The 14,155-nt window shown below is 42.6% G+C and overlaps 1 protein-coding gene across 2 annotated transcripts in view; it reads left to right on the top strand.

The window, feature by feature from the left end:
* Window positions 1-14,155, top strand: part of VPS41 (VPS41 subunit of HOPS complex) — a 1,668,740-nt gene that overhangs the window by 790,178 nt on the left and 864,407 nt on the right. For both annotated transcript variants that reach the window (XM_069613279.1, XM_069613280.1), the window contains one exon: window positions 2,319-2,465. In XM_069613279.1, coding sequence (XP_069469380.1) covers window positions 2,319-2,465 — 147 coding nt within the window. The remainder of the gene's footprint in view (window positions 1-2,318; window positions 2,466-14,155) is intronic.

The following is a 14,155-nucleotide window of genomic DNA, read 5'->3' as shown; positions in this document are numbered from 1 at the left end:
GTAGGGCTGGGATAAAGGAGGAGGAGGACTGGGGTGGAGGAGGAGGACTAGGAACAAGGAGGTGAATGACTGTGGTGAATCAAGGGGACTGGAAAAAGCAGCATTCTGGTACTGGGACAAAGGAGAATGAGGAGTGAGACAATGGGGAATGGAGAAGGAGTGGGATGACTGAACAGAAGGAGTGAGAAGATGGTGGAGGCGGGGGACAACAGAGGAGGAGTGGGACGATGAGGGAGAATGAGGAGTGGGATGACCAAGAATGAGGATAAGGTGCGTGATGACGGAGAATGATGAGAAGTAGTGGGATGATGGAGAATGAGGAGGACGACAGCATATGTTGAAAGGCAAAGCAACTCAATGTAATATGAAATGGGTGAAGGTGGAAAACCATGAGGCAAGGTAGCATAGAAGAAGAAAATCTGTTTTAGAAGGATTGAGATGTAGAGAATGATAAAAGCATCCATAGCATAACAGCTGCAAGACAATCGGAAATGTACCAGTGAGGTTGGTGAAAAACGGGAAAAGATCAGTCCCTGCATAAAAATAAGCATTGGCAATGCTAACAGTTTGGTCTTTTGTTTAGGCATGGGATAGGCACCTGTTACCATCAATGCCAGTCATTGCGGTAGTGGTGTTAACTGCCCATTTATTGTAGCAGTTGCGAGTACCTGGGCATCGGATAGCAGTGCCTGGCAAATGCCTAATACTGTTGGCTTTGACAATTCTTTTTTTGACAGGACTTCATTGAAGGACATGAATAGTGCTTATAAATAATGGCTGAAAGCAGGCCTGGTTTCGACATTTGTATTGCACCAGCGGTGTGTTTCGGCTCCAATTAAGTCATTGACTCTCGGAAGACAGCTTTGAAAAAATACTGGTAGGCTCTTCAAATTAAATGTTTGATGGTGAGGCTTGATTAAAGCAAACTCAGAGTACCCAAGAGGAGGTGTTTTGAGCAGGCAGTGGCAAGAGCTGGGTGGGAATGGCTATAGGGATTAGCATGGCCATAGGCAGTCAATGGGTGAGCAACTAACCAAAGTCCTTCAAGCTTTGTGCCCCATCGCATATGCCATTTTGCTCTATCAATAAAATAGTTTCAGTTTACAAGTGTCGTAAGTGCCACCCCGTAGCCCAAAGTAATGACAGTGAAAACCAAATTACTGAATAATAGAAGAGAAAAATGATATAAATAGAAAAAAGTAAAGGGCCAAAGACAGAGCATTTCAGAACCGAGAAACAGAAAAATTCACCAGCCCACAAAAGAGACTGAAAGATCAGAAGAAAACCAGGACAGAGCATCCAATATACTAAAAGAAGGAGAAGAGCAAAGTATCAAATGATCCAGTATGTCTAAAGCAGTAGACAAATTGAGAATTAAGCGTAAAGATTGTTTGGCATGACGAGAAGTAAATGTTTTTGACATAGTGCAATCCAACATTGGTCCATATGTTTTTTATCACTTCCCGTGTTGGTTTATACAGCATTAAAGCCTATCATGTTAGAAGTCAGGAGAAGGGCTGCCGACTCTTCCATGTTCAGTGTACGTGCTTTTTATTCATGTATCTCCCAAGAAACCTTTGTCTGTCGGCTCTGTTCCCTGTAACTATACTGTGTAGTGAATTACATTTTTCTGTATGCCATTTGCATTGGCCCTGCGTGTATACATTTGGAAGTTAAATAGCAGCCCAATCCTAGTCACACTACTTGTAACCAGATACTAGGGATGTTCTACTTTGAGCACATAACTTTCATTTCATGCTTGCCACTCCTCTACATTTTCTCAATCAGTAGACATCTCTTTGGTGTTCATCTCGCCCATTCGGGCCAACGAAACACCTATTTTGGGGGCGATTGGCCTCCTGCTTATGCAAAGCAGATTCTAAAGAGAAGACAATAGTAGGTTCAACACACCCAGATCCCAGCAGGACCAGAGAAGCTGGTGGTGAGAGGTTGGGTGATCATTGTTGCTTGCTGCTGCTAAATTGGGATTGATTGCTTACGGAAGAGCATGGTTTCCGCTCAGGAGTGTGAAAAAGCATTGAGAAATGCATTACCTCATGTAGAGAGTTGATGTGTTTGCTGTTCCAGTGGGTACATTACCAGGGGCACATCTTGTGTGATCTAACATTCCTTTTACAGCCGTAACACCTACTTCATCAAGAAGCATGTGCGCTTTGGGTTCCTGCACAGGAGAACTGTGGGGGTTGCGCTCTTGTGTTCGGTTCTCTTATATGCATTAACATGCAGTCAGAAATTCCAGTTTGTCGTGAATGTCTTGTGAAGTTTAGCCTCAATAGAGCATGTTTACTTCTCTGCAGGGTGTGAAGATACTTGATATGATCACAAAGCAAAGAATTACAAATGTGCCCCGAGATGATACGAGTCTCCGCCCGGACATGTACCCGTGCAGCCTTTGCTGGAAGGATAACCTAACTCTGATAATTGGCTGGGCACGTTCTGTGAAGGTATGATAATCAAAGTGTACTGATTTCGAATGTATACTGCTTCTTTGTAGATTTGTCAAAAGTAGTGAGAACGAAACAACAATGCAAATATGTACATTAATCAAGTTTAACTGGGGAAGGAATAGTGTGAGGGCTGGTGTAATTTCTGCATCGTGGGGCTGACTGCATGTTGTTGCAAGGCTTAGGGCCCGGGTGCACTAGGTACAGACCATGCTCCAGATGCGGCCCATCAGCGCATCATGTATGAGTCTTGAGTTTCCTTTCCCTGCTGCAGTCTGATGAGGCACCAGCTGAGGACTGTGTTATCATGTGACCTCTCAAAATGGGCCATAACTAGTTTAAGAAGCCTCTCTTGTACTGTTTTTGTCTTTGCATTGTGTGATACATGCAGTTTTACCTGTATAAAAACATGATTTTGGCCCCATAATACACACGCATCTAAGTGACAGTGCCATTACAAGCTGTCCAATATTATGATGGACAAATGGGTATTCTTTCTCAATTGCCAGTTGTCCTAGTCATTTCCAATTGACTGTCCTCATGTTCTACTGTCCTTCGCAAGTACATTCAAATGTTGTTTAAAGGGTGTTGTCGCCTTACTGAGAGATGCTAACACTACCCTGTTCAGTATATGGCGCCACCACAAATTGCCGATACTGTGGGAAGTGTGACCTACCAACCCGCCTACCTTCCTCCTCCCCCCTACCTACAACAATTTAGATGGCAATTTTATTTCCTCCAAACATGTTTCGGTCCTGCTGGTTGGTAGTGAATTCAGTATTAGAAGAGGCCTTGCAAGTTGCAGCAATCGCACTTTACAATTCCAAGTAGCCTCACAAGAATGACATAAACTACTGTAACGGTTTAAACAAGTCACAACTCTTTACTTTCTACACATTTCTCTTCAAGAAATGATTAAAATAATCAATAACCAAAACAATAGTAAATGTAGTGCTGTGCAATTTTGATTTTCCTGCGCGCTTAAATGGCTAGCAGTAGGATTTCTAGATTGGTACCAATACATATAGCAATTATAATTTCTCCAACACCTATCTATCTAATCTATCTATCTATCTATGTTCTTGTATTGCGCCACTAACCCATAGGCCTCAGGGCGAGCACAGGAGAGGAAAAGACACGACAGATAACATAAAAAGTTCAGAGGGAAAAAAGCATAAAACATGAGAGCCGTATTCATCTAGTAATCCACAATACAAAGACCGGTGTAAGGGTACATACAGTGGGATACAAGACTGAATACTCCAGCAGCATAAAAGGAAAATAATTATCCTTCACCTATATCGAACAGGGAAGTTTTTAATTGTTTCTTAAAGATACTTAAGGAGCTGCTGTCAGCAAGATGTTTAGGCAAGGAATTCCATAAGGAGCCCAGGAATTGAAGCTTGTTCCCCCGAATTTTTTCGAGATAGACAGAGGTTGAACTAAAGTAGTGCCGCTACTGGAACGTAATGAGCGACCAACCAATTTCTTTTTTATCCTGGCAGTAAGATATGATGGGCTTTACCATACAGGCATTTGTACACAATGGTCAGCCCTTTATGATGTAACCGCTGTTGAACCGGCAGCCAATGCAGGCTGCGCCTTGCCTCAGAAACATGCATATTGCGCTTGAGTCCAATTACAGCTCGCACTGCACTATTCTGAATCACCTGCAAGGTCTTAAGATTGGCCTGGGAGGTACCAATCAGAAGACTATTGCAGTAGTCCAGCTTGCAGTTACAATCGCAGCTGCGATCAAAGCAAGATTTTCTTTAGATGGATATGGACGAATCTGCCATAAAAGCTGGATATAATAATGACAAGATTTAAGATAATTAGTCTGTCGGGTAAAAGACAGTTGAGGGTCAAAAAAGACCTCTAGGGTTTTTACAGATTTTGATATGTGAATAACATGTTGACCAATCAAATAATTGTCAGATTTTATATCCCATTTCTTTAGCCTCTGCTGAGTGCCCAGAAACAACAACTCAGTTTTAGCATTATTAAGGGCCAGAGAGTTTAACGCCATCCATTTTTGAATTTCAGCAAAGATGTAATTAATATGCTCTAAGTCTTTTTGATACTCACCAGCAAGTTTAATAACAATCTGCGCGTCGTCAGCATAATTGGCAACATAAATGCCCATAGCCAACATGATGCTTCTGGAGAGCATTTACCAATTGTAATCAACCTATCTGCTAAAAGTTGATGATCAACTAGATTGAACGCGGAGAACAGGTCTAAAAGCAGCAGCTAGGCTGTATTTCCTTCATTGATAAGACCTGCGATACAAGATTTTAAATCCAACAACGCAGTCTTGGTCCCGTGATAAGGTCGGAAGCCGGACTGTTGGGTAGCTAATGTATCGTGCTCCTCGCCGAAGGTTTGATATTGACAATAGGCAATTTTATCCAAAATTTTCAATATGAAAGGAACATTTGTAATAGGACGATCATTTCCCGCCTAGACGGGATCTAGATTTTCCTTCTTAAGCAGGGGTGTGACCCAAGCCTCCTTTATATTCTCGGGGACATATGACTCCTGAAAAGATCGATTTACAAAGGTGGTAATCCATGGAGCAAGGGTTAGAATGTGTTCTTTAAATAGGGTGGCCGGAAAAACATGCCCATTGCAAGAAGTAGGTTTAAGTTTAGAAATTATGTCGATAATTTCTTCTGTGGAAACTGTTTTAAAAGAGAATGCAGGGAACTCTCCAGCAACATTTTTGTTACCTATTGTAGATGACATATGATCAGAGATAAGTTTGACCTGGGCGTTAATATTATTTTGGTGGGTTAAGGTTTTATTTACAAAACTATAATTTTTTGACACCATAAACTGTCGGCCTGTGGCATAGATGTTGTGGTACAGCCCTTTAATTCCTAAAGAATAATAAAGAGCTCCTTGGAGCTAGATTTTGCTTTGAATATCCGAGAGTTAAGGTGTGATTCTTTAGTAGAATGAATAAGAGATTTATAATGTCGAACAGCATGCCTATTTGAGGTAAGACTTGTCTCAGATGGATGTTTACGCCACAGTCGTTCCAATTGACGTTTTTTTGTACGAGCTTCAATTATCTCTGCTGAAAAAGGAGTATAAGATGTATTTTTTTCCTTTTTTTATGGAAGATTTAAGAGGAGCAAGTATTTCAAAGGCTTCATCACCCGCAGATCTTATATTTGCTACGAAGGCTTCAAGCGGCATAGGCTCCTGCAAAGATGGTAATAAAGGCAGAGCCGTAGCACGAAAAGCATCTTGTGTGATTTATTTATTTATTTATTTGTACATTCCTCGTCATACCAGGTATAACCAACTGTTTGTCAGTATAAATAGTATGATTGTGAGCTGTCTGAAAACCTACCAAATAATGATCTGACCAAATACATTGATCTACTTTGATGTTAATAATAGAAATGTTTTTTGATATAACCCAGTCAAGTATATTACCACCTATATGAGTAGGAACCTTAACATGCTGGGTAAAAGATAATGAGGATAAAGATTGAGCTAAAGAAGTAGAAGGTCCATCCGATAGGTTAATCGCCGATAAATTATTGTTTCCGATTATAATAGTAGGGGAATGTGGCTTACAAGAATTACCAATAAAAGCCAACATTTGTTCTTCAAAAAGGGGTGTGTGAATAGGAGGTCTATAAAGCAACAGTAAGTAAAGAGAAGATGTTGGGGCAAGATTAAGTTTAAGAAAAAGTGCCTCACAATGATCAAAAACTGGTTTCCCTGATTCATGTATTTTTAGGGCAGTTCTATATATTAGTGCCACACCTCCACCCCTTTTTTCTTGTCTATCTGAGTGAAAGAATAGATAACCAGGTGGGGTGGCCATTAGAAGAGAGTGAATGGCAGCATCATGAACCCAAGTTTCTGTGAGAGCACATATATCCACTTGTGTTTCTACAATGAGGTCTGCTACCTCATGGCAATGCTTAACTAGAGAAGGTGTATTCAGTAGCAGGTACTTAATTGTAGTCCCTTTCGATATAATTTTACTAGGTGTATTTGGGACCACCATAGAAGTAGGTTCCGATGAAAAGACCTGTTCATGTTGGCTGGGACTGGAATCTGTTATCATATGTGTTAAGGCAGGAGCAGAACAAGTAGCAGCAAAATCATGTGTTACCGATAGTGGCCTGTTTCCACGGTTACGTAAGATGGTTGTAACCAGATCACAACAGGACGTCATATTTAATCAATATACAATAAGAAGTAATACAAATATAGAAATAACAATGATAGTAGCAGATACGGATACTCACTGCCACGAAGCGCCACAAACCGTCCCAGACACGCCGGCGCTGACGCGCCTGGCGTGTCAAGAAATAAGGCACGAGAACTACAATACAGATGGTATTTGTAGTTCCAAATTGGTGCGGAACAGTAAAGTCTAGTGCAGGAAGAGTCCCCAAGGAAGGAACATGTTAAAATAGACGGTGCTTGTTTAAAAAAGGATTAAACAAAGTAAGTCACTAAGACTACCACGCAAAATTCACTAAAAGTGCTCAATACTGCTGTTCTAAAAATATGCTTCTAGCAGCAAAGGTATTTTTCAAATTTCTGCAGCTATCTCAACAAAGTACACTAAACACGTAAATAAAGTACAAATTTGGACAGTAAGGCTGCTAATATTAAGATGGCTTTCATTTAAAAAAAAAAACAAAGGGTGATTTAGCGGTTTGTATTTCAGACCCCCCCTCTACTTTGGCCTGTGTTGAGGAAGTCTAAAAGAAAAATTGGAATGATGTCAGGATTTCGAATTTTAGACCCCCTCCACTTAAATGCCTGTGTTGGGGAAGCTGGATGGTAAAAATTGGGATGATTTGAGAATTTAGGATTTAAAGATTGGGCTGATTTAAGAACAAAGACACAGCTTTTCCTTAAAGAAGTCGGGTCAACAGGACAAAAAGGATTACCCAATTAAATTATTGGCTATAGTTTTTCAGTGCACACTGGGAAGTCAGCTGTGTTAATTTCGAATTTTAACAAAACCACCCTGTAGTGTTCCACCAAGTGGGGAATTGATTAAATTAATCTTTTTAGTTAAATAGGCTAAGGAACTACACAATACCCCCCTATAGAACCCCATCCCTATAAAGAGAAATCAATTTAAGGCATGCAAGACTCCCCCACCTTTTGGTTCCAAGATCTCAGTTCTACTTGCATAGAAAGCCCCTGTTTAAAGTTTAGGAATGCCAGCTGCATTTCACAACACTCTGGAAAGATAGGGCAGCGGTCTGGTCACTCCACTCTCAAGGATGGCCTTTCTGCTCTCCACCATAGTACCCAGTTATCTTCTAATACTTCCTAGAAATAGACCGGTCCACCCAGATGCACTCTCTGCAATCTCCTCTGTTTCCTTGCAGCTGTCAGATGGTAAGTTGCAGCAGCACTCTTTTGATGGGAAATTTCAGCAGCCCTGTCCCTTCCTCCTAGTGCAGTCCCACTTATATAGCAGCAATGACACCACCAATTTTACAATATTGGGCAAGTACCCTGCCAGATTTTTTGCAACTAAGCATGAACAGTTACCTTTCTCCTCCCCACTCCAGCCCCTCTCTATGGATTTGTTTGAGTCTGGAGCAGACATATGGCAGCGTAATGTACAAGCCCTGTTTGTTCCCATGCCAGTTATTTGGCAAAAACTAGTTATGTGGCAAAGCTACATAATTTTACAATAAATTACCATAATATATGTTTTCCGATTCAGCTAATCATGGGGAATTAAATAAAATGAAAGCCAGGTCTGCACTATGTTGCACGGCCATGTGGCAATTTGTTGCTGTTTCTGTAAAAAAGCATAATGGTTATGAATATGTCATTTATTACCCATATTCCTAATTTTACCCTCCAACGGTTCACCAACTCTCACATTTGGATCATTTTCAGATCAGCCAGAAACACATTTTAGATGGCCATTACAGTTCCCTGAGTCGCAGTTGAATGAATTTTATATCTTCAAAATCGCCTGGAAATTGCCTAAACAATGGTACATAAATGAAGAAAATCCACCTTAATCCACCTGGGGAAAAAGGCCTAACTGATGATAGTCCTTTTAAAGTAATAGTAAATCTTCATGTGGGACAAATGGCAATTCTAATGCCTTCAGGGGCCATATGGCCTCACTGGGCTTGCCTGTAACCAGAGTTTTTTTCTTTATTAGTCACTTTGAGGTGGGTTATATGTTTGAAGTTGGAATTTCAGGCTCGCTTCATTGAATTGTCTTCAAAGCTCCCCTCTTCACACCTACTGTCTACATTGTGGTCATGCTTCAGCCAGGCGAAATGGTCCTGCAGAGACAGCCAGTCTAAAGAACACTTGGCTTTCCATACCTACCAGAGTCAGCCACATTTTATTGCACTTGTAAACACTAGGATGCCAGTCTTCCATTGTTGAAGTTCCCTGTTAAATGTGTCCAACAGCAAGCAAAAGGGTTTGCCTCTGGCTTACAGAATTATTTCCATGGAGAACAAAGTGGCTTTTGAAATGTCACTAGTATTTGGTACGCAAAACATAACATACATTACTTTTTGTCAACATGCACCATGTCTTTTTCCCTGTTAGCAGTAGTACCATTTTAACATTTAAACTGCCAATACACATGCCTAGCCGTTTTTGTGACCGTGTGTATAAATCCTGTTTTTTTATGTGAAAGGGACTTCAGTTTGGGGCCTTTGAATGCACCCCACACTACTTGTACTTGTCTTAATGAATGATGCTCATTGGGAATGTTTTGCTTCCTACTGTCTTACTTCTGTAACCTAAGTTCGTGTTTCCATTATGTTTCTTTGAAAGCATTCAGCGTTTTTTCTCAGGAAATGCTTTAAAATGTAACATATGTAATACACATTCTAGTGAAAAAAATAATGCAATGAAAACAATTTAACCCACAAAATGCCTGATATTTTTAAAATGGGGCACCAGCCCTTACCCACCCACATTCACCAATGTACATTCAGTCTGGCCACAGTATGAGACTTGCATGGTAAATTCGGCCCTCCAGCTAAACCAGTTCTGCACCCCTGACTTGAGGCATGCCATCCTTCCTCAGCATTTTTGTCAACTTGTAGCCTCGGTGCAAATTGGGTTTGCAGGTTTGAACAAGGATATATTGCAAATCTGAATATACTTTTTTTTCCTCTTTAACTGTTTTTCTAACCCATGAAACTTTAGCAAATGTGGCATACAAGTGGGATGGCAAAATGTGGCACTTAGTTTCATTAGTATTTCCATGCCCAAAATTATAGCTGAAAAACATGATTTTTGAAATTCGATTTCCATAGATGCAAAATAAATCACAGGCTCTGCCTGTATCACAACATTCTCTGCTTCACGTTTCGAGATTTTGGCCTTGGGCTGAGATTTGACATATCGAATGAAATTGGATAAGCAAAACCTAAGACATGCGGGGCCAGGTCAAATAAAGTATATACTGGCCAATAAACATCTGCAAACATCAAATCAAGCATCAAAGGCATGTGCAGTAGGGTGGGAAGGACAAAATGAAGTAAGGAATATATTACATAACTCCCCCCTCCCCCACCCTACTGCAGCTGATAAAGAAGGAAATTGAGGTATCAAACCGAATATATTGGGATTGTGTGTGTTCCATTCCAGGTGACACTAAACATAGAATAAACTATATACTGCACCCTAGACATGCCAGACGAAAGAGGAAACCTGCTGTTCCTTTGCTTCCAGGGCAAGCTTTGTCACCCGAGACCCCCACTGAGACAGCGGTTGCCGCTGCCAGGACCTCCTCTGCATCCTTCCCTCAGCCCCACCATCTGCTTTCACGTGAGGGTTCATGTGACCACCAACATCAAAGTACTTCTGCCAGGGCTTGCCGCCTGCAGCCTCACCTGCTGGTCCCTGCCTTCCAGAGAGAGGACTGCCTCTCAATTGACCCATTGAGACCGCGGCAGCTGCAACTGGGACCTCCCCTGCATCTTCCCACCAGCCCCCACCATCTGTGATCACGTGAGGGATCACGTGATCCCCTGGTGCCTACTTCTACACTTGAAGTGGGCATCCTCGTCCTGGCCGTCCCAATCAAAGGGTGACCATTCAAGGGTGCTATCCTTCCCTGTTTGCCACTGTTCACACCTGATCATACGCCCTACTCACATTCATTATTCGGTTTTCTTCCCTATTCCTAATTTTGCCCACTATGCCTTCTCCCATTCCAACTAGTTTCTCCCTGATTTCCTCCCCACTACCCAAAACGCCCGCAATGTTTTGAATCTCTCCTACCCATTTGTGTCCCCTGATTTTTCTCCTTTTAATGATGGGTCTTCTATATAATCGTTCTATCTGTTACAAGTCTTATTCTATCCTTGATCTGTTTCTTTGCCTTTACCTACGATTTCTTTGTCTTACTGATACCTGGATTATCCCTGATAACAACTCTACACCCGCTTTTCTTTACACTTCGATAACCCACTTTTATCATATCTCCTGCCCATCCAGTTGCGATGGCACTACAGGGGTAGTCAATCATTCTTCTTTGACTTCACCCCTCCTCCTTCCCTCCCTTCTTTCTTCTCATTTGAGTACCATCTCTCGTCTCTCTCTAAGCCCTTTCTGTATGGGTGCAGAAGAGAGAGGCTGACACAGGGATGACATTTTTCACAAATATTTGTGATGTTAAAGAAATACTTATCTGGCCCCATCACTGAGGGGTTTCCCTGCCTCAACCAAAACTAAAGGCACTGTAAAAGTGTTGTAAGGAACCCGTGGTGGCAGTAAAGACAGACACAAGTGATCACAGTTAAAGGGTGTTTATTAAACTGTATGCAGGTTGGAAAAACGCCTAATCTAAACCTAAAACGAAGATGGGAGCAAGCGTCCACCATCAAATGAGAATAAGGCAGTCCTTGTAGTGTTGTGTCAAAATAAAAAGGGCCTATATTCATAATCCAATTGCCAAACCTTACAACTAATAGAAAAGGCTGTGTTATAGTTTTTCAAGAATAGAAAGAAGTGTTCTCAAATAATATGTCAGGATGCGGTAGCTTGGTCCTCCCTCCTCCCTTCTCCCTTTTTTTAGCACTGGGCAAGGTGGGATCTTGGAAAACAGCACACACTCGAGCTTCCCCAGCACGAGTTGACAGTTCTGTTCGTCTATCCGGAGCCTTAATGTCCAAGTCTCTTGTACCAAAAGTCTCTCGCCTTCGAGGGCCTGATGTCTTCAAATAACTAATCAAATGTTCCTTTAACAAAATTAAAGTTTGTTTCCTGGTTTTACTTGGGGTCAGGGCTCTTCGCCCCTGGGTCCCCCTCTTCAGGGCGCTGACCCTTGTTCCTCGTGGTGAGTGATTGCTTTTCACCCCTTGAATTGCTCTCTCTCTCTCTTCCGGGCTTGGATCCTAAAACAGTTCCTTTCAATATCTCAGTGGATGGTTTCCTGGTCCTGAGGCCTGATAGGTTTACCATACGAAATAATAACTAACAAAAACAAATTTCTGTTCTATGCATTTCTCGGGTGATGGATTCACCCCTGGATCACTCTCATTCGGGCTTGGACCCCTCTCGACTGTTGGTCTTTTTACAATGAACTTTGGGTGATAGCTTCACCCCTGGATCTCACTTGTTCGGGCTCTGACCCTTCTCAAATGTCAATGTATTTTTTAAAATTCAAAATTTATTGATTTTATGCAAAGTCAACAGTCATCTACATACAGAGTTTGTCAATAAGATATTAGAAATGGCATGTAAGGTGAATACCGTCTCCGTATGGCATGCGCAATAGTTCCTGAGAGTTAAACAATATTGCAAGTAAAATCTGTAATACCCAATCTTGCTTCCCCCCTCCCCCCTCCCCTCCCTTCTCTAACATTTCCAAGTACGGGATTGAAAAACAACATTAAACAGTGAAACCACATCAGAAAGCTTTGAGTACAAATATAGTGTCCGACCAAGACACATAGCGTGGCCCATGGAGCCGCCACAACGAGAATCATCGTTCATTGTCAGTATTGGCACAAATCACAACAGTATTCTGCACACATTATCTTTACAAGGCATGTTTGGCTCTGAACTCAACCAGGCACTTTCGACATCCGTAAGGTCTCCGCGTAGGGCGGCAGTCAAGCATTCCATTCTATAGAGAGTTTGGGCAACCCCAAGCCACTCGGTTTTACTAGGGAGCTTTGGCCTCTTCCATACCATAGTGAGACAGGCTCGTGCAGCCATCAGTAGACCGTGTACCATCGTAGGTGCCTTTACAACTTTGTCCCCTGTTTCGATCAGACCAAACAAGATGAGCATTGGGTGCTGTACCCTTCCTTCATTGTCCAGTTCCCTGATCCAGCTAAGAACCTCCGACCAGTAGGTCTGAACCATTGTACACCCCCACCACATGTGCCAATAATCAGCTCGCATCCCACAGCCCCTCCAACAGTATGGGCTAACCCCTTGGTACATCTTGGCGAGCCTGATCGGGTCATACTGCCACCTATACAATAACTTTATAGCATGCAGTTTATACTGGCAGGATATAGAGGATTTCGCAGTACGTCTGCAGATTTGTAGCCACAATTTTTGCGAGATTTGCCTACCCATATCTGCTTCCCATCTGCTTTTAAGCACCAAGGAGGGGGAAATATCGGCCTCGATCAAAGCCGAGTACATAGCACTTATCAGGCCACTGGAGCCCGTACATCGATCAAGGATCATTTCAAACGGGGTAAGATCCCTCTGCAGTTGGTCCTTCCAGATTGACCTTGTCATTACCCCTTTGAGTCTCAAATATAGGAAGACCGAGAGCGGGCCTATGCCGAGCGCCTCCTGGAGCTCCTGAATGGTTATAAAGGTTCCATTGCGCCATAATTGGCCCGCCCTTTCCAGCCCCGCTTGATACCATGTTTCATAGCCTCCTGGTTCTGGGATTGCATCTCGGATTCCTGGTGACCAAAGGTGTCCTAGGGGAGATGGCCATGTCGTGACGCCCATCATTTTCCCGCCGGGTTTCCATACTGCCCACAATGTGCCCAGGATAGGGTGGGATCTGATTCCCTCACGCAATTGAGATCTGGGGACCCATAACCATTCGGACACAATAAAGGGACGGAGGTGATAATTATCCAGCGCTATCCACTGGGGCTCTGAACGTTGCCTAAAGTGCGGGACAAGAACCCTAAATTGTGTCGCCCTGTAATATGTCTCCATATCCGGGAGGCCTACTCCTGCGTTGTCTTTGCGGAGCTGGAGTAAGGATCTCGGAATCCTTGGCCTCTGGCCCTGCCATAGGAAGGTCAGAAACAATTTTCTCACTTCCGTGAAGTATTCTGGGGGGATCCTAATGGGGAGCATCTGAAACAAATATAATATTTTAGGGAGAAAGACCATCTTTATGGCATTTAAACGGCCCATCCAGGAGATCGTGAGCCTAGACCAGCGTTGGCTATCTTTCTGTAGGGCGAGTGACAGTGGTGGAAAGTTAGCTCCATATAAGGAGTCAAGATCGCGGGTGACATTGATGCCCAAGTAACAGAGGGTAGTAAGGCTGACTTGAACTCCTAGCGGGGCAAAGCGCACGATCTCAGAATCCCTATCTTTGTCAATCGGGAGGAGGACTGACTTCCCTGTGTTGATTCTTAAGCCGGCCAGTGCACCGTATTCCTCAATTATGTTGAGCGCAGCTGGGATCGAGTCTAAGGGGTCCGTCAGATGAAGCA

The sequence above is a fragment of the Ambystoma mexicanum genome, chromosome 5p (assembly GCF_040938575.1).
Source record: "Ambystoma mexicanum isolate Mex_15411 chromosome 5p, UKY_AmexF1_1, whole genome shotgun sequence".
Classification (NCBI taxonomy): Eukaryota; Metazoa; Chordata; class Amphibia; order Caudata; family Ambystomatidae; genus Ambystoma; species Ambystoma mexicanum.
Note: the sequence above shows the minus strand (reverse complement) of the source record. Positions and strands in the feature narration are given on the sequence as shown.